We start from the raw sequence: 20,970 nt of genomic DNA on the forward strand, positions 1-20,970 counted from the left end.
GCCATAGCCACTGAGCCTGTGCATCCGGAGCCTGTGCTCCGCAACGGGAGAGGCCACAACAGTGAGAGGCCCGCATACCGCAAAAAAAAAAAAAAAAATTTATATTACTAACATTCTTAATTAGCATTAAGATGCTTGAAATTTTATTTACTTTACAAAGTAAATTGTGATTTCTAACCCATGAATCAAAAGAATTTTAGGCAAAACTTGAAGTGCATCAACACGTTTATCTGCACTGTTGTTTGCTACTCATATAAAACTACAGAAATCATATAGAAATCATGGTATTTCCTCATATTCCTGTAGAAAAATAGGAGCCTTTGATGTGCATTGAGAAAAAAAATTGGAAGAATCATTTGTATTTTTATATTATATGTATATATAAATTGATATGTTTGATTATAATAAAAGATGTATTTGTGGATCAGAAAAAGAAGTAAAATTATAAATTTTGTATAATACATCAGGATTTAGTAAAGTTAAAAAGTACTGAATGAATGAAGGTATAGTAATTCTAAATTGCTCAACATTAAATTATTATTTCTAAATTCCTAGAAGTTTAATAATATGAAACAGAATTGTTTTATTCAGGCAAAAATAATATATATGAATCTTGAATGTATAGTTATGTATTAAAACATTGTGGATGGACCTGATGGTGGCCAAATAAAACCATGTTACACAATTTTAGAGTATTTTTCCAATTCTCTATTTAAAGCTGGACCCTTCCTCCTCATAGTGGTTGACAATCCATCAAGAAAAGATTAGTAGCTAAAAGCAGAAGTCTTTTAGGGTATTAGAACTGAAACAATGGAACCAACTATTCACTGACTATTGATTATTATCGTGCCACACAGAATAAGGCATAATTAGTGACATTGTAATCTCTAAAACAAGTAACTTTACTGCAAATCTTTGGTGTAATCAATATAATCTAAAAGAAGAAGAAACCACGTAGAATTTCCAAAACTAATTCAGTAGTTTTATTGTTTGCATAACTCTGTACAGGTTATTCCAAAGGTCTTAGTGCAGTTTTAAGCTGTAACAATTTAGAACTGCACTAAGAATTTTGGCGCACCCTATATTTTATCTGTGATCTATTTTCTTGAGTTGTTAGTACAGCAAATAAATTATTGTATAGTTTGTTGTAAGTAAAGATTTTCAATAAAAGAAGTTTCAATTTTAGAATCAAGAATTTAAGTAGGAACACTATACTGCTATAATTTGATTGGAAATGTCAATGTGAATTCCTGTCTTATAGACACTTTTATTTAATAAAGTACATTTCTGTCCTAATCTTTTTCAGTAAAATGGCCAAAAAGCAATGCCACTCCCATAATGCACCCTAGTGAGCAGAATCTATTCTCTACTACAAATTTTCTGCTGAAAGGAAACAAGGATCCTTGGAGAAATGGCTGATCCCAAGTCTGATGCTAGAAGGCATAAGATAAACCTGAAGATATTACATCCGAAAGCAAGGAAGTTTTTACAGTTAACTTGGCTTTGAAAAGGGTGTCACAATAATTCAATGTGGAAGAAATAGTCTTTTCAACAAATGGTGCTGGGATAACGACATCCACATGCAAAAGAATGAAATTAGATTTATACCATATATAAAAATTAACTCAAAATGCATGATAAATCTAACTATAAGAGCTAAAATTATAAATCTCTTAGAAGAGGGACTTCCCTGGTGATCCAGTGGGTAAGACTCCATGCTCCCAAAATGCAGGGGGCCTGGGTTCGATCCCTGGTCAGGGAACTAGATCCCGCAAGCATGCTGCAACTAAAAGTTCACATGCTGCAACTAAAAAAGATCCCACATGGTGCAAAGAAGATCCCACGTGCAGCAACTAAGACCCAGCGTGGCCAAAATGAATAAATAAATTAATTAAATTCTTTTAAAAAGGTACTTTATGGATGCATAAAGTATCCATACATTATATAAATAAATAAATCTCTTAGAAGAAAACAGGTATAAATCTTCATAACCTTAAATTAGGCAACTGTTTCTTAGATATGACACTAAATGCATACATGACAATAGAAAAAATAGATAAGTTGGACTTGATCAAAATTGAAAACATTTGTGCTTCAAAGTATACCATTAAAAAAGTGAAAATACATCCCTCAGAATGGGAGAAATTATTTGCAAACTATGTATCTGATAAGGGTCTAGTATCCAGAACATATAAATAACTCCTACAACTAAATGATAAAAAGACAAATAATCCGATTAAAAATGAATAAGGAATTGAAATAAACATTTCTCCAAAGAAGATATACACATGGCCAATAAGCACATGAAAAGTCTCTCCACATCACATCATTAGGGAAATGAAAGTCAAAATCACAATGGAATAATACTTTACTCCCAGTAGGATCACTAATATTTAAAAAAACAAAACAAAACAAAATGAAAAGAAACAGTAACAAAGGTTGGTGAGGATGCTGAAAAATTGGAACTCTCATACATTACTGGTGGGATTGTGAAACAGTGCAACCACTTCAGAAATCAGTTTGGCAGTTCCTTTAAAGTAGATACAGAATTACCATATGCCACAATAATTCCACTCCTAGATATATACTCAAGAGAAATGAAAAAGTATGTTCACACTAAAACTTGTACTGAAATATTCATAGCAACACTGTTCATAATAGTCCAGAAGTGGAAACAACCCAATGTCCATCTGCTGATAAAAGAACAGGAATGAAGTGTGCTGGTCCACCTCCTTCAGCTGGTTCCGGCACCCTTTTCAGGGACACACTGGGTAAAGGAGGCAGGGTGAATCGACAAGAACAAATATTGATACTTTATTTGTTCCTAGATTTTCTAACACAGTTACTTCTTACTATGTGTGCTGCCCTACTGTACCTGTTAGGATGTGGGGAAGCCAGTCCATGAGTACTACTTAACGTCCCATTGGAAAGTTAGGAATCTTCTCCCACCTGCAAACTGACAACATTGACTTTCTCCAGGCAATATGCTGTTCCCATTCCCTAATGCTAAGATGCTTATTCTCTGGGCGGCTTTCCCCAAAAGGACTCTTCTATAAAGCACAGATGATATGAAAGGCCCAAAAAGTCTATAAAGGAAAAAGAGGTTACCCTGATTGAAGACCACAGCAGGCTTGACAAACTAAATGGAGATGCCGAAAAAATAACCTCAGGTGTTCTGGTATGAACTTGAAAACCAGTGTACTAATACAGACTGTGGGGTTCACAGTTTTTGGCTGTCATTCAAGGCTGCTGCTGCTTAGCAAAGATGACTAGAAGATCATCTTTCCCTGCCTCTCCTGCTATCCATTTCCTTCAAGTGTCTCTTACACCATGGTCTTGGAAAGGGTTTATAGGATGGATGAATAGATAGATAAAATAAATATGTAGACTGGTACAGGCACAGAGAGAGGAATTATGAGGAAAATGATGAGAAAAAGTCTCTATAATCAAAACACTTCTATGTATTTAGTGCAAAATCAACCAATATTACCCGTAATATTCTACTCCCTAAACCGTTGAACATTTTTATAGACCTTGAACTTGATGCTCCTTTTGTTTTTCTCAGCACATAATGTGACTTCCCTGAATTTCAAATGCATATTTAACTTTTTTGAAATGTATATAATTATTTTTATCTTGAAATACTTTTTTCCCAGAGTAGACTCTATGCTTCAAACTGAGCTAACCACTCTAGTCTGCTATGATCCCACAGGCAGAAATTATTACCCCCATGTTATAAATGAGAAATTGAGGTTTAGAGATGTTAAGTGATTTCCCAAAGTTGTTCAGTGGGCAAGCTGAGATTCCAATCCTAGTCTCTATTGCTTTAAAGCTGCAGCTCTTTGTCACATAACAAGAAAATGGCTTTTTAGATTATGTGTGTGTTTGTGTGCATATGCACCCAAGTGCTTGCATCCAAGGCCCTTCCTCCCCTACGAATCACAAAGCAACCACTACAAGAAGTGAAGATGGGGAGGATCTTGTATCAATTTATAAATAAAAGAAAAACTGTGACGTTAATGTGTTTAGAACTGAGATGAAGTGGTCCCCAGTTTCTGGCTGGTGTGTGTTGGTCTCATTTCTTCTCTCACACAGAATGAACAATGAAAACCATATATCGATCTCTCCAAGGGTATTGATTTTCCCAAAGCAAAAGCCCCTATAAAATAACAATCAATCACAGCTGCATAGCTGAGCCATTTTCCCATGATTTATTTTTTCTATAGCACTATCACTGTCTGACATTTTGGGTTGCACTTATTTTTTCCAAGTCTGTTTCCAGCCAGAATATAAGTTCCTAGTGGTCAGCGGTACTAATTTTTATTTCCAGAGTTTATCACAGCACTTGACACAGAGTGAGTCTTCCATAAATTCATTTCGGTTCCAATTAAACATTTTTGTCACTTAAAACATGGCAGTAGGTGGTGCACTGTATTCATCACTCAAATGGGACCTTTAATCCTCTAGGTGTAGAAGTCAATTTTATGGAAAACTTTTAACCTTAAACAAATGATAGCAGTACTTTTTGTCCTTATCCGTTTTCGTTTATGTCAGTTTTGCTCACCCTTTTTTCCAATGGGAACTTGCTGAAAATAAACCTTATAAAAATAGTTGAAAAAAAAAAGAAAAAATGCATAGGGAAGTGAAACAAAATATAATGTATGATTAATTACATAGGTTTTCTCAAGTCAACTAGTAATCCTAAACGTATAGTTTGAAATTCGTTCACATTTACAAGCTCTGACATTCTTCTTTTCTTCAGCATCCTATCACCAATTCTACTGAGTTTAGTTTTATGTTTATTTGATAAAGCAGAAGCAGATGGTGTTTAGGAGAAATGACGAACAATTTTTGGTACAATGACATGAAGCAAATCGGTGAAAAATCAGCAGGCTGTCTGGAAACAAGTTTCTCCTAACAGTCTCCTGCTGTAGTTTCTGAGCCAGTATCACTGTATGTTCTCTATAATCCAATTTCTTTTAAAATGGCTTTCCGTTCCTTTTTTGTGCACTATTGATATTAGGCATGAATGAATGCAAACACTTGCACAATCAAAAACAAATAGCATCTTACCACCCGGAATGCCCTGGCAGGAGTCCACAAAAACAAGATTTAACTCCTCAGAATGGCAGTGCGTAGACAGAATTAATGGGTGGTCTTTCCAGAAAAATGGCTTAAAAACTTCACTGAAATAGTAATTCGGTGCCTTGGTATCAGCATTTGTCTGCTTGTTATTGGTAACTTAACTGTTATCTTAAAAAGGAAAATTCAGGATATTTAATAGAGAAATTCAATTTGAAACTCACAGTTTTGCAAACCACTAGTTTTTAAAACCACAAAAGTTCTTCTGATAATTACTGATAATTTGCATTAGTGACCTACTGACATTTTACTTTTCAGTTGATATGACTTAGTGTGACCCCTAGGCAACAAATTAAACTTATCTTGTCCATGCTATTCAAGGATTTGTAGCCATAGGAATAGAAGCTTCTAAAAGTCAAGCCAAGACACTTGCTGAATATATTAAAAATCTACCTTGTAATGTAAAAAATCAACAATTAGAAGGACACTACTATATCCTACAGAGAAAATTCTTTGTTTACTTAAAATTGTTGTTTTGTAATGGCTTCTTTCCCTTATGATCTGAAGGGAGAATTGAGATATTCTGGGTTAGAATCTTCATACATCTTGGGGGTCAGACATCTATTAACTATGCATATCTCCACTTGCCAAATGATGTCATCTCTTTGTTTAAATCACACAGATTGCAGCAATGTCCACATCAGATTAAGGTCGCTAAGAGGTATGGGAGTAATATTACCCTGGAATAATTTTCCAGCTTGAAAACAAGCTTTCTTCCATCTGCACTTTTCTAACCATGTGTGAAATACTTATGAAAAAAAAAATTGTAATCTTTTTATTTCTTGTAACCATGCTAATCAATAAACTTTTTGACATTCTTGATATTTTAGTCACTTTGTTGCACATAAAACTTTACACAGCAATTTAATGTGGGCTGAATTCCTCTTTTTCTGATCTCTTGGAAAGCGGAAGTCCTTCCAATGGTCATGTATATCTTACATCCCTCAATCGTTCCCAGCAGAATGTATTAGTCTCATTACAGATCATTGTATTCCAGTCAGGTTCTGAATGAGAAGGGCTCTGTGGCCTTTGGCTGTACGCCCTCAGCTGGATAAGAGCAATAATGTTTTGGAAATATATGCAAACTCACTTCTGGATACTGTGACCCTGTAAGTAGCTCACGAGCGGTGCAGTATTTGAAAAAAAGAGATTGAGGAAAATGACAATTTAAAGAGTAGACTGCACCTCTTTTCACTAACTTGATCATTGATGGGTTCTTTGCAGAAACTCTGAACATCACTTGAGTCTCAGTGACTCCTGGGTATCTTGGGGCTACGGTAGTATTTCAAGATCACAACACATCTATTAAACTTACTTATATTTTACTCCTCCAGTTCTATGGGAAAAATGATTTCTTGACCATGAAACTCTAAGAAACAAACCAACAAAAACACTGCCACCCTACACTGTCTTATTGTCCTCGACAATGGACAACAGTTTTCTCCCCGGGTCAGTCACAAGCCTAACACAGGAGAAAATTCCTGAATGTCAGGAAAATGAGGCTTTTTCTTTCAATACCTGAGTACTTTAATGTGGGCCTTTCTAAAAGATGGGGAAAAAACTTGAAGTATTTTAAACTGCTTAAGTATTTACATGGTAATTATCCCAATGCGTGGGGAGAAAGAGATGAGAAACCCCCAGTTCCTTGAGAGCCATGCACCGGAACACTTCGCTGGCTGCCTTTGCATACATTATCCTGCTCAGTACTCTCAGTCATCCCTAGAGGTTATCTCCGGGAACAGGCGAACTCTAGTTCACAGACAAGGGGTCAGATTTTCTTCATCTTTGCATAATTATCCCCAAGATGACATACTAGATAATTTAGAGTATGAATGTTAGATCCCTTTGTCAGACTTGAAAGTAGGTGGTCTTTCTATTCTACCTTTGTTGTAGATTCTTGAAAGGTGTTGGTAAGTATCTGACACAACTTAACATTAATTATCCGGTTTATCCATTAGCACCATACTGTCTCCAATCTAGGGAGATCTGGACTTAAATCTTGGTCCAAGGCCCCAAATCCAATGTCTGGGCTCCCTCTATGAATCCCATATAATCTCTCATTATCTTCCAGGCTGGGTACCAGTGCCCACAAAGAGAGCAGTGGGAATGGGCACAGTTCTCTAAATGAAGCAATCATTTTCTCCATGTTGGTCTAGTCCGCAGTGCTAGGCTTCTGACCAGCTCACTCCATCTGACTTCTGAAGGATTACCTGGTCACTGTAAGACTACAGCCTGACTACCCCATAACCTGATACCCTACCCCTTAACCTGAAACCCTGACAGACTACGATCTGCCCCTTCTACGCTCCAGATTCCTCTCCCAGTGGCCTGGCCATGTACCTCAACCTGCACCCTCCAGTACTGATTCCCTGCTTATCTTTGGAGTTCTAGGGTTTCTACAAATCAGAGGTTACAAAGAAAGACCTACAGACTTCAGATAGGTGGAGTAAATGAGGGAAGCGGGAAAGATAACCAGAGGTGAACTAAAGCACAACTGGGGTTAAGGGACTCGAGAGGGAAGCTGCAGCTGGAAAACCATTAGAGAATGTGGGCCCAGTGTTGTCACGTGTGTGCATTCTGAAGAGAAGACAGAAACCCCAACTTTCATGTAAATGAGTAATTAATCCAGTGGTATTTTTATTTATTTATTTTTAAACAACTTTATTGAAGTATAATTGCTGTACAATGTTGTGTTAGTTTCTGCTGTATAACAAAGTGAATCAGCTATACGTATACTTTTATCCCCATATCCCCTCCCTCTTGCGTCTCCCTCCCACCCTCCCTATCCCACCCCTCTAGGTGGTCACAAAGCACCGAGATGATCTCCCTGTGCTATGTGACTGCTTCCCACTAGCTATCTATTTTACATTTGGTAGAGTATATATGTCCATACCATTCTCTCACTTCATCCCAGTTTACCCTTCCCCCTCCCCGTGTCCTTAAGTCCATTCTCTTTGTCTGCATCTTTACTCCTCTCCTGCCCCTAGGTTTTTCAGAACGATTTTTTTTTTTGTTTTTTTTTAGATTCCATATATATGAGTTAACAAACGGTATTTGTTTTGCTGACTTCTTCAATCTGTATGACAGTCTCTAGGTCCATCCACCTCACTATAAATAACTCAATTTCATTTCTTTTTATGGCTGAGTAATATTCCATTGTGTATATGTGCCACATCTTCTTTATCCATTCATCTGTTGATGGACACTTAGGTTGCTTCCATGTCCTGGCTATTGTAAATAGAGCTGCAATGAACATTGTGGTACATAACTTTGAATTATGGTTTTTTCAGGGTATATGCCCAGTAGTGGGATTGCTGGATCATATGGTAGTTCTATTGTTTCTTGGTTATTTAGTACTGTATTGCTTAACCTCCGTGTGTTTGTATTTTTTACAGTTGTTTTCCTGTAATTGATATCTAGTCTCATAGCGTTGTGGTCAGAAAAGATACTTGATACGATTTCAGTTTTCTTAAGTTTACCAAGGCTTGATTTGTGACCCAAGATATGATCTATCCTGGAGAATGTTCCATGAGTACTTGAGAAGAAAATGTATTCTGTTGTTTTTGGATGGAGTGTCCTATAAATATCAATTAAGTCCATCTTCTTTAATGTATCATTTAAAGCTTGCATTTCCTTATTTATTTTTATTTTGGATGATCTGTCCATTGGTGAAAGTGGGGTGTTAAAGTCCCATACTATGAATGTGTTACTATCGATTTCCCCTTTTATGGCTGTTAGTATTTGCCTTATGAATTGAGGTGCTCCTATGTTGGGTGCATAAATATTTACAATTGTTACATCTTCTTCTTGGACTGATTCCTTGATCATTATGTAGTGTCCTTCTTTGTCTCTTGTAATAGCCTTTATTTTAAAGTCTATTTTGTCTGATATGAGAATTGCTATGCCAGCTTTCTTTTGATTTCCATTTGCATGGAATATCTTTTTCCAATCCCCTCACTTTCAGTCTGTATGTGTCCCTAGGTCTGAAGTGGGTCTCTTGTAGACAGTATATATTCAGGCCTTGCTTTTGTATCCATTCAACCAGTCCGTGTCTTTTGGTTGGAGCATTTAATCTATTTACATTTAAGGTAATTATCGATATGTATGTTCCTATTACCATTTTCTTAATTGTTTTGGGTTTGTTATTGTACGTCTTTTCATTCTCTTGTGTTTCCTGTCTAGAGAAGTTCTTTTAGCATTTGTTATAAAGCTGGTTTGGTGATGCTGAATTCTCTCAGCTTTTGCTTGCCTGTTAAGGTTTTAATTTCTCTGTCAAGTCTGAATGAGACCCTTGCTGGGTAGAGTAATCTTGGTTGTAGGTTTTTCCCTTGCATGACCTTAAATATGTCCTGCCACTCCCTTCTTGTTTGCAGAGCTTCTGCTGAAAGATCAGTGTTTAACCTTATGGGGATTCCCTTGTATGTTATTTGTTGCTTTTCCCTTGCTGGTTTTAATATTTTTTCTTTCTATTTAGATTTTATAGTTTGATTAATATGTGTCTTGGCACGTTTCTCCTTGGATTTATCCTGTATGGGACTCTGTGCTTCCTGGACTTGATTGACTATTTCCTTTCCCATATTAGGGAAGTTTTCAACTATAATCTCTTCAAATATTTTCTCAGTCCCTTTCTTTTTCTCTTCTTCTTCTGGGACCCCTATAATTCAAATGTTGGTGCATTTAATGTTGTCCCAAAGGTCTCTGAGACTGTCCTCAATTCTTTTCATTCTTTTTTCTTTATTCTGCTCTGTGGTAGTTATTTCCACTATTTTATCTTCCAGGTCACTTATCCGGTCTTCTGCCTCAGTTATTCTGCTATTGATTCCTTCTTGAGAATTTTTAATTTCATTTATTGTGTTGTTCATCATTGTTTGTTTCCTCTTTAGTTCTTCTAGGTCCTTGTTAAACATTTCTTGTATTTTCTCCATTCTATTTCCAAGATTTTGGATCATCTTTACTATCATTACTTTGAATTCTTTTTCAGGTAGACTGCCTCTTTCCTCTTCATTTGTTTGGTCTGGTGGGTTTTTACCTTGCTCCTTCATCTGCTGTGTATCTTCTCATTTTGCTTAACTGTGTTTGGGGTCTCCTTTTTGCAGGCTGCAGGTTCATAGTCCCCGTTGTTTTTGGTGTCTGCCCCCATTGGGTAAGGTTGTTTCAGTGGGTTGTGTAGGCTTCCTGGTGGAAGGGACCGGTACCTCTGTTCTGGTGGAGGAGTTTGGATCTTGTCTTTCTGGTGGGTAGGATCGCGTCTGGTGGTGTGTTTTGGGGTGTCTGTGAACTTAATATGATTTTAGGCAGCCTTTCTGCTAATGGGTGTGGTTGTGTTCCTGTCTTGCTAGTTGTTTGGCATAGGGTATCCAGCACTGTAGCTAGCTGGTAGTTGAGTGGAGCTGGGTCTTAGTGTTGAGATGGAGATCTCTGGGAGAGCTCTCACCGATTGATGTTACATTGCTCGGGAGGTCTCTGGTGGAGCAATGTCCTGAACTCGGCTCTCCCACCTCAGAGGCTCAGGCCTGATACCCGGCCAAAGCACAAAGACCATGTCAGCCACATGGCTCACAAGAAAAGGGAGGAATAAAAAAGAAATAAAAAAATAAAATAAAATAAAATTTATTAAAATAAAAATAATTAAAATAAAAAAGTAATAAAAAAAGAAGAGAGCCACCAAACCAATAAACGAATCACCCAATGAATACAAGTGCTAAAAACTATACTAAAAAAAAAAACAAAAAAACGGACAGACAGAACCCTAGGAGAAATGGTAAAATCAAACCTATACAGACAAAATCACACAAAGAAGCATACACATACACACTCACAAAGAGAAAAAGGAAATAAGAAAAAAAAAATATATATATATAAAGGAAGACAGCAACCAAATCAATAAACAAATCTGCCAATGATAATTAGCCCTAAATACTAAACTAAGATAAACATAAAACCAGAAACAAATTAGATGCAGAAAGCAAACCCCAAGTCCACAGTTGCTCCCAAAGTCCACCACCTGAATTTTGGTATGATTCGTTGTCTATTCAGGTATTACACAGATGCAGGTACATCAAGTTGACCGTGGAGGTTTAATCTGCTGCTCCTGAGGCTGCTGGGAGGGATTTCCCTTTCTCTTTATTGGCACAGCTCCCGGGGTTCAGCTTTGGATTTGGCCCCGCCACTGCATGTAGGTCACCTGCTGGTGTTTGTTCTTGGCCCAGACAAGATGGGGTTAAAGGAGCAGCTGATTGGGGGGAGGGAGGGGCACGGAGTGCGGGGCGGGCCTGCGGCGGCAGAGGACAGCATGACGTTGCACCAGCCTGATGTGCCCTGCGTTCTCCCGGAGAAGTTGTCCCTGGATCACGGGACCCTGGCAGTGGCGGGCTGCACAGGCTCCCAGGAGGGGAGGTGTGGAGAGTGACCTGTGCTCGCACACAGGCTTCTTGGTGGCGGCAGCAGCAGCCTTAGCGTCTCATGCCCGTCTCTGGGGTCTGCACTTTTAGCCGCGGCTCGCGCCCATCTCTGGAGCTCCTTTAAGCAACGCTCTTAATCCCCTCTCCTCGTGCACCAGGAAACAAAGAGGGAAGAAAAAGTCTCTTGCCTCCTCGGCAGCTCCAGACCTTTTTCCCGGACTCCCTCCCGGCCAGCCGTGGCGCACTAACCCCCTGCAGGCTGTGTTCTCGCCGCCAACCCCAGTCGTCTCCCGGCGCTCCGACCAAAGCCCGAGCCTCAGCTCCCAGCCCCGCCCGCCCCGGCGGGTGAGCAGACAAGTCTCTCGGGCTGGTGAGTGCCGGTCGGCACCGATCCTCTGTGCGGGAATCTCTCCGCTTTGCCCTCCGCACCCTTGTTGCTGTGCTCTCCTCCACGGCTCTGAAGCTTTCCCCCTCCGACACCCGCAGTCTCCGCCGCGAAGGGGCTTCTAGTGTGTGGAAACCTTTCCTCCTTCACAGCTCCCTCCCACTGGTGCAGGTCCCGTCCCTATTCTTTTGTCTCTGTTTTTTCTTTTGTCTTTTGCCCTACCCAGGTATGTGGGGAGTTTCTTGCCTTTTGGGAAGTCTGAGGTCTTCTGCCTGCGTTCAGTAGGTGTTCTGTAGGAGTTGTTCCACATGTCGATGTATTTCTGATGTATTTGTGGGGAGGAAGGTGATCTCCACATCTTACTCCTCCGCCATCTTGAAGGTTCCCTCCAGTGGTATTTTTAAAATATTATGTGGATACAAAACTGGACACTACCCACAGTCCTCCAGTTTCTGACTTCTGCCTCAGATAACAGCTCAGCCCTGGCTTAAAAAGTCTAATTCTCACAGTCCTAAAAGCCTTACTTGTAACTAGAAGAGGTGAGCCAGCAACACAAATTGATGTTTGACAACTAACTGCAGAAAACTCTGATAACTACATCAGTGCATCACAGAGGCAGTCCACTCTAAATAGTACTGGGAGACAATTCTCCGTGAATCTCTCACGTGTCAGCATATCTTATGAGCAGAGACACTGACAGCCTTTCTTTCCAACCATCTGTTTGGGGATGTTTGTATAGCAGACAGCCTTGGAAGACAGATATGGGGTCTCTCTCTAGAGCAGTGCTAACTTCATATAAAATATTCAGGTTTCCTAAACTCAGTGTTCCTCTCATATACTGTAACCTGCTGTCCTCTGTGTGTCATCCCATGAGATTTGTGGCTCAGGGAGCCAATGAAAATGCTAATACTCTGACAGTTGTTACTGTCATGAGTAGTAAGTCCTTGGTCTCTGACCCAGGAGTTTCATGTCTTTTGCCAGCATCATAAAACAGTATTAGGTTGCAAATAGAGTAAATTTTCAGGTTCCTCATAGTTTTTGACAACTGATCTTAGTTTTTCTTCCACTCTAAACTCTGGCTACAGCAGCTACTCTAAACTCAACAGCCTAGTGTCTTCCACCATACTTCTCCCATTGATTTCCCTGAATCAATCTTGCTTTTGAAAGTACAGTATTGCTTTATTCTCCATCAAGGCAATCATGAACTCAAAGCATTTCAGACACCTAAACCTCTTTGTAGCTCATCATTTCTATCTATTTTAGGCTTCCTTCTTCAACTTCACACAATAGCTTGGTGTTTAGCAAAAAAATAAAACGACTAAGCAGGCAGACTGTCAAGCTATATTGCTTGGGTTTGAAACTATGTTTGCCACTCACTAGCTGTGTACTTGGGTAACATAGAAAGAATACAATAAATGTAATTGATTATTATTCAGTTGAATATTCAAAACTTTCAGTAGGAGTTTACCTTAAATGCAGGTGGCCTGTAATTTATAATCTAACTTATCACTGGGAAACTAAATGTAAATAATTTAGGGCTATGAATGGGTTTGGCCCTTTGCCAATTCAAGTCCTCAATACTTCATTAAAACATACCGATTGCATAGGATTTCCTTTCAAAAAGAAAACACCTCATATCCCAGTCTTCTACCAATAATATGAAGGACCAAGGACCAAGCACCAACCCCTCTCCAGTCAAACTGTAAATGTACAAATATACTACAAAGTTCCTTTAAACTGCCAAACAACTCTTCCATAGATGACCTTGCACATTCACGATGCCTAAATATCATCACATAAATGTTAGCCGGTTTGGTCACAGCCCTCATCGAAAAATCAATCCACGCAAATATTACTTGTCTGAAGCAACGTTTCCATTGGTGTTTTCACTGTGCTATGCCATTTCCCTTAATGGTCTCAAATAATATCCCCTGATTTTCTATTTATTTTTATTTCTATTTCTTTTTATTCTTCTAAGCCTATGACAATTAAAATTAAAATTCCAAAGGGGTAAAGGCAAGGAAAAGCTACAAAAATCTGATTTGATTTTCCTACACTTCCCCCCCACCCAGTTCCAAGCCACTAATCCCCTCTCAAACTGTACAATAGAACAGCAGCGACATAAAGAAAAGGAGATAAAACTGGCCAGCCAGTGCATTGTTCTTGCTAATCTGCGCCATTTACATAAGGGTTAGAAGGCTTGTTTTATCGTTTAAACAGGCTTAAAAGCCTCTTTGCAAATGAGATTTTGTTCCTACAAAAGAATGAATTCTAGCTATTTGGTGAGTTTCTGCTAGACCAGCACTGGGAGCTGACTTGGCAGTAACTTAAGCTACTTCTTTGGCCACATACAGTGTATGCAAGGATTGCTTTCAGCTGCCAAAACTGAAAGGCATCAAGCTGATTAAATTCTTTCCAGGACGTGAATAGGATGTGGGGCATGTTAAGAGGCCAATAATATCAGATCTAAAATTGCACCTGGGCAAACTGGCCTTTATGCAGGTGCTTTAGAGTGGCTTTGAACTTTCAGAGCCCCTTGAATCTTCTTTTGACAAGGAACAGAAGGGCAGACAGCAAATGAAATTCAGAGACAGAAAGTCTTAAAATAGTCTCCGGCTGTGAAGTAAAGACAATCTAAACTCTTTGATTCATTGTCGGTCTGAGTGGCATTGGGCACAGGGATAAACTGTACAACTAACTCCCTTGTCAATGTCAGCACAGAAGAGTACACGCATTGCATCAAAAGCTTAGATTTAAAAAATTCAACATCATGTTTATACAAAGATATACCTATTATTTGCTTTACCTGGCACACCTTGAACAGATGTTCAGTGTGACTTTGGCCTGAGGTTCAGCAGAGTGAGTAGCTCGACCTTGGTTAAATTTGTTCCCAGAAGGTACCAGGGTAGTTACTCCCTCCATTCTTAAATCATCAAGATCCTCTGTAACAACATAAACAATTGCAGAGAAAAAAATTAACTCTAATAGAATGAAGAAGAAAAGTCCAGGTTTTCAGATATCTGCCAGTAGTTGGTTAGCAAAACATTACATTTCCACTTTGCAAAAATCTTCCCTCATGCATCAATTCGTTTTCCAATTATTTCTAGATGTAGTTGGAGAAAATTATATGAGAAGATTTACAGGAGCAAAATGGTGAGAGATGAATCTGTCTGCACGATGGGCAGACCATTCATGACCGTGGGACAACTTCTGCTGTAACCACCCACAGAAGTCAACCATAATCTCTACAGTAATTGGCCCCAAATGGTCAGGAGTTAGTCAGTGACTGCCCCCTTCCAACTAAGAACAATCCAGAGGAAGACAAATTATGCTCCCAAACCAATTACACAAGGTCATTCATTTCTAATGTGCCTGCCTTGAGCCTCCCCATCCAACACCCTCCAATCAGAATATACCTGAAGCCTTCTCTTTTTCCATTCTAAACCATTCCTTTTTGTCTGCACCTTGGGAGGACAGTAGTATACCGGGAGAGTCACACCCCAGGTGTTCACTAAAGCCTCCTATTTCTTCCAGGCCCTCAATCAACACTTAAAACATCTATTTCTCTTGTAATTTAGTCCTGATACAATTTGTACATGATCTCCTGCTTTATTCAGAGGATAGGGAGTCTTGTAAAAAGGATTCTATTTACTTGCTCTCAGCCTTAGAGAAAGAGGGACATAAAGTTTCAAAAGATCAATTATAATTTTGCCAAGACATAATCCACGATTGAGGTTACTACCTATATAAGAAGGGAAATCGCTCTTTCCTGATAAGGCTGTAGACTATCCAAACATCTTAGGCCTCTCACAAAACAATCGAGAGGATTTCTAACTGTTAAAAATAGGACAGCAGGCCCATAACGAAGTTGCTTATGCTAAGCCCACGTTACCAAACGGATACTTAATTTAATCACAGTTTAAGCTTTCTCAGCAACGGAATCCTAAACAATCAGGCATCATCTGGTCAGCACTAGTGAGTTAACTTGCCTGATAGACCCCTGCTGTCCCCTAAAGGAAAGTGACCTTGCCACGACCAACCTGTTGTTTGCTAGTATAGCATCCTGCATCCACTGCCTTCTGTCTATAAAAGTCTTCAGTTTTGTACAGCTCCTTGGAGCTCCTTTCTTCCTGCTAGATTGGAGGCTGCCTGATTCATGAATCATCTACTCAGCTGAATTTTGTTTCTAACAACCGAATATGGCAAACAAGTGCCAAATTTTCCTGAGATTGTGACTAGTCTAAGTCATAAACAGACCTTCTGTTATCTGAAGAAGATTAGTCAACACACTACCTCCACAGGCAACCCCAAATGAAATCCTTTCATCTACTTGCATATGAGCAATCTGGGTGTGTCCTTAGAGGTTCAACTTAAACTTTATGAGAGTCAAAAACAACTCATCACCTTGACCTGGTTGTAAACGTATAGTCCCCTTGTTGTGGGGTAGCCCCTTCAAAACGCGCTGCTTCTGCTTAACTAGTTATAAGCGCCCCTCTCTTCTCATGGTTCCTCATGTCATGTGGCACAGACAATACTACTGCCTGAGAACACACACTTTTCAGGTAGCTAATTAGCCTCCCATGAGATTCTGTTAGACTCTCCCCATCACACTACTATTCACCACTGAGACACCTTGACTTGCCCACCCTCCTCCCTGCACCAGGGGAAGGGAACCTTAACATTTTCTTAGCTCGGTTAGGAACTTGCTATACCTCATTCAGTGTTTTTAAGGACTCCCATTGAAAACTCTGACCTAATGTTGTTTGTTGACAGATCATACCTCAAAACTTGAAACTGGAGCAGAACACGCTAACACCAATTTAAGCTTGCCTGTAGAATGCAGTCCTCTACCCGAGGGAAAAATCAGCCCAAAGGGCAAAGCCACTGCACTTCCTTGAGCTTGTCTGCTATAGCCAAAGACCACAGAGTAAATATATATCAGGCATGTTTTTTTAGAAAAACCATGACTTTGGGATGCTTTGGAAAGAAAGGGTCATCTCTGCTGGAACCTCCATCAAAAATGGAAAAGATGTTTAACACACTTTTAGATGCCCTCTTACTTCATAAAGAGGTAGCTGCTGTGAAAAAGAAATAACATGGAAGCTAAAAGAAATACTCCAGCAGATCATTTTGCCAAACAAGCAGCCTTACCAACGGTTTTGATCCTATCTAAACTCTTAAAGGATGAATCCTTAAAGGAATTCAAAGAAACCATTATAAAATATCAATATTTAGCCCCTCATTTTGAAAAGAAAAATGGAAAAAAAAAGTGGTTCTAGCTTCACTCAGATCATCTCTGGTGCTCCCAAGACAGCTGCGTAGTGGCACTAGATGGTTTCAAATAGATATTAGCTAAATTTCTCCATGAAACTACTCATCATGGTACAGTTAAATTGGTTACTATCTTAAATCAACACGGCTGGGGAAACTTTAAAAAGACAGCTGAGGTCAATTTTAAGTCACATGGACTTGTCAACAGCATAACTCTAGAGAACCTGTGAATGTGGGAAATGACCAGGAACCAAAGCTTCGAAGGCCCTTTGAACACCTGATGTATTTTATATAGCTTCCACTTTTCATGAGATTTGAATATATTTTAGTTATCGAATGTCTATATAATTTCAGAGTGAGTTTAAACATCTCTTTGCCAAAAAGCTATAATCTTTACAGTTGCTAAAAAGCTGTTCGATTTTGTGATTCCAATCTTGGGAATATAAACTTTCATATCAAGTGACCAAGACACACACTTCACAAGAAATATTATAAAAAAAAAAAAAACTCTGTAAAGTATTACCCTTTACTCAGAAACCACACTGCTGTTATCACCTACAAACTTCTGAAAGGTGAAAAGAATCAATGACATCTTGAAATGAAATTAACAAAACTTTCAGAAGTCCTTGAGCTCCCTTGGTCAAAGGTACTCCCACCCACCCTTATGCCAATATGGTCCACTCCTAGAGAACACATTGTTTATTTCCCTGTGAACTAGTTACTGGAAGGCCCAAGTGCATCAGGATTTTACCTACAATACTATACTCTGCCCTGATGCATGTAGACATCGCAAAATGTTGCAAGAGACTCACGGACTACACTCAGTCCTATCACTAACAGGTTAATGTTGCATTCAAACATCTTAAACAGCCTCTTCATGACATTCAACTATAAGATTTCATCTGTTGGGAGATACAACAGAGAAAAGTTGCTCTTGAACCTCACTGGAAGGGATTCTATCAGATATTGTTAACAACAAATACAGAAGGAAACTCCCTGGAGTGAATCCTTGGGCTCACATTTCATAACTAAAGAAACAATCCAGAACCAACAAAACTGGAAGCCTGCTCTAATAGGGGACCTCAAAATGAAGATTCTCTAGAAGCAGCTGATCTTCAAAGTAGACAGATGACCCAAGATCCTCAGAACAACCTGATGACCTCAGATAGTGGACAGCTTCTGCACAAGATAGTGGACCAAAACCCTTGCCTAATTACTATTTTGTTTTTTATCTGCTTATTTACATTCTTCTTCTAATTTCTATAGACCCCTGGTTATCACTCACCCATAATGGCCCTTCTCCTTTTATTCCCTTCTTACTAAAATTGTTAGATCAGAGCATAATTATTCTAACACCAATCTTAGATTTCCCAAATAGTACCCTTCAAGCTTACTGATTGCTGGATATGCCATTCCTCACCAGACCTCCATGGTAAAAACCTAGGGCTATTTCCAGTCTCAACAAATGAGATCAAAGAGAATTACAGCCAATGGCATTTCACTTGCACTTATGTGGACAAATGACCTTAAACAAGGTCATTTGCTACTTTCCTAGCAATGCCCTCTCACAGAAAAAGAAAAAATTATTACGATCTATCAATTAGACCCTAGGTAATTCTAAATTTGAATTCAGAATTTCCTAAAATGATGGGCCAATTACTTAGTATCTGGAAGAGACTAATATAGATACAAATGTGCAAACAGGCCAATGTAAGGTCTTGGTTTCAACTTCATGCCATGAATAATTTCTTTTTTCCTGGATATCCATGTATTCCTACCAGATACTACTTCCTCTGCAACCAGGATGGCTAGTTTTGCTTGTCTCAAATTAATATTGCATGCACTTTAGAAACAGTATTCCAAAACTTATCTGTGCACAGACACCTTAATTCTTAAAGTCACGAAAGCAGGAAATTCAGATGTGTGCTCCAAAATGAGGTTACCCTCAATTATTTAGGCACTTTACCTGGGGGTGTTACTGATTCATTGTTTATGCAAACAATGAAAGCAGTGCTTCCAATAATAAGAATCATACAAACAAAAGGCTATGAGACATACATCATTTTAATTCTGGCAGAAGTTAAAAATATCACCTCTACCTTAGACGGAATACAGATCAGTCTCAATTCCTTGGCAAGAGCAGTGATGGACAATCTAGATTTCCTGTTCATTAGTCACGACAGTACCTGTGCAATTGCTAACAGTTCTTGCTATACTTGGCTCAATGAAACAGGTAAGGTAGAAAAGGCCACCTATCACTTGAAGGAAAAAGCTACTTGGCTCACCAAGGCTGATCTTTATGACTTGTGGGATTGTTCTCTTAGCCTTGGTTGGATAATTTGGGTTCTTGGTTCTGAAGCATCTTAAACACGCTTTTCATTACTCTTGTTTTTGTCATAGTGGTCATGATGCCCGTCCACTGAACTCCATCCAGAGTCTTATATGCTTTTATGCAGCCCCTCTCTCATCAGATGATCACCATTTTAATACAACACCAAAAAGATTAAGAAGCTCTTGTGATAAAACTGACTATGGAGACAAGTCGACAGTCATGAAGCAGTGAAGATTTGAATCTTGAGTCTTGTCTTTTGGCCAACTTCCTGCCAGGGAGAGAATGACTAAAAGAGAAGAGAGACTGAACGTACAAAAAGACAATGGAAAGATCATATATGACATTAGAACAGAGACCCACAACCTCTGATGGAAACGATCAGTGAAGCCAAATCACAACATCTGCAGCAGTTGGCCCAAAGCACTCAGGTCTTGGTTCATAGAGGCCACGTCCCCTCCTTTTGCCCAACTCAGAACCAAGCAGAGAAAGCCAAATATGCTCCCCAAGCTAAATGCATATCTCCACAAATGGCCAACTTCAAATATCTAAAGGTCTGTCACACGGAAGGGATATCAGAGTTCCCAAAGTCAGCAATATTAAGGAGAGACTCTAGCCAACTAGAAATTTCTTTGAAGCAAGCAGTAATACTTTTTTCATCAAGGAATCTCATGATTCTTAAGGTAACAGTGGTAGAGAAAGATTATGTAAAAATAACCTCATGGGAATTTTTTAAAATATACTTGTTCTATTTCGATACTTTGAAGTCAAACTCTGTAGTGACTGTTAATGTCTAGTTAAGAAGTTAGATGTAACTATAAGGTAATGTGATCAGCTCTATCCCAGAAAAAAAACAAAAATAAATGTTTTGTATGTTATGGAAAACATATGAAAAATCAACTAACTGAAGTTAAAAACAAACCCATGAAACGGCCAAGTATTATCTGTCAGCACTTGACAATATTCTATTTTAATCATGTAGGTTAGTTTCAGTTTCCTAACTGAAACCTAAATGATAAAGGAATTATTAGGAAGGAATAATTAGGTAACAGTTGAGTAAAAGTATACAAGCCAGACCAGGTGGTAAAGGACTCTTCAGAGGGATGTAGGAACTTGAAAAAGCAGAGATTTGAAGGGACATAGTATATCAGGGAAAGTTATACAGCTATATGACCGTAACTTGAGATGTATAGGGATAGAAGAATGTAATACTGGAAAAGGGTTTAGTCTCAGATGATGAAGGGAGATAGAGTCATTGAATCTGTGTTTTATAGAGATCATTGTAGATGTACTTATTGAAATAAACAATTTTCTAAATTTACAAAATTGCTTTTCTGATAACTAGAGATAGGAAATAAGTTTTTCTCACTTATACTATTGTAATCTCACTGTCTTAGAAATGTGTCTAGCACAGGGTAGGCATTCACTGATATTTGCTGACT

At 38.8% G+C, this 20,970-nt stretch overlaps 1 protein-coding gene across 2 annotated transcripts in view; it reads right to left on the minus strand.

Annotated features, from left to right (window-relative positions):
* The window catches only part of LOC309835441 (uncharacterized protein C8orf34), a gene marked incomplete at both ends in the record, with an annotated part of 331,465 nt that overhangs the window by 131,280 nt on the left and 179,215 nt on the right, over nt 1–20,970 (minus strand). For both annotated transcript variants that reach the window (XM_082674892.1, XM_082674891.1), the window contains one exon: nt 14,735–14,870. In XM_082674892.1, coding sequence (XP_082531018.1) covers nt 14,735–14,870 — 136 coding nt within the window. The remainder of the gene's footprint in view (nt 1–14,734; nt 14,871–20,970) is intronic.

The sequence above is a fragment of the Grampus griseus genome (assembly GCF_964374135.1).
Source record: "Grampus griseus genome assembly, chromosome: 17".
NCBI lineage: Eukaryota > Metazoa > Chordata > Mammalia > Artiodactyla > Delphinidae > Grampus > Grampus griseus.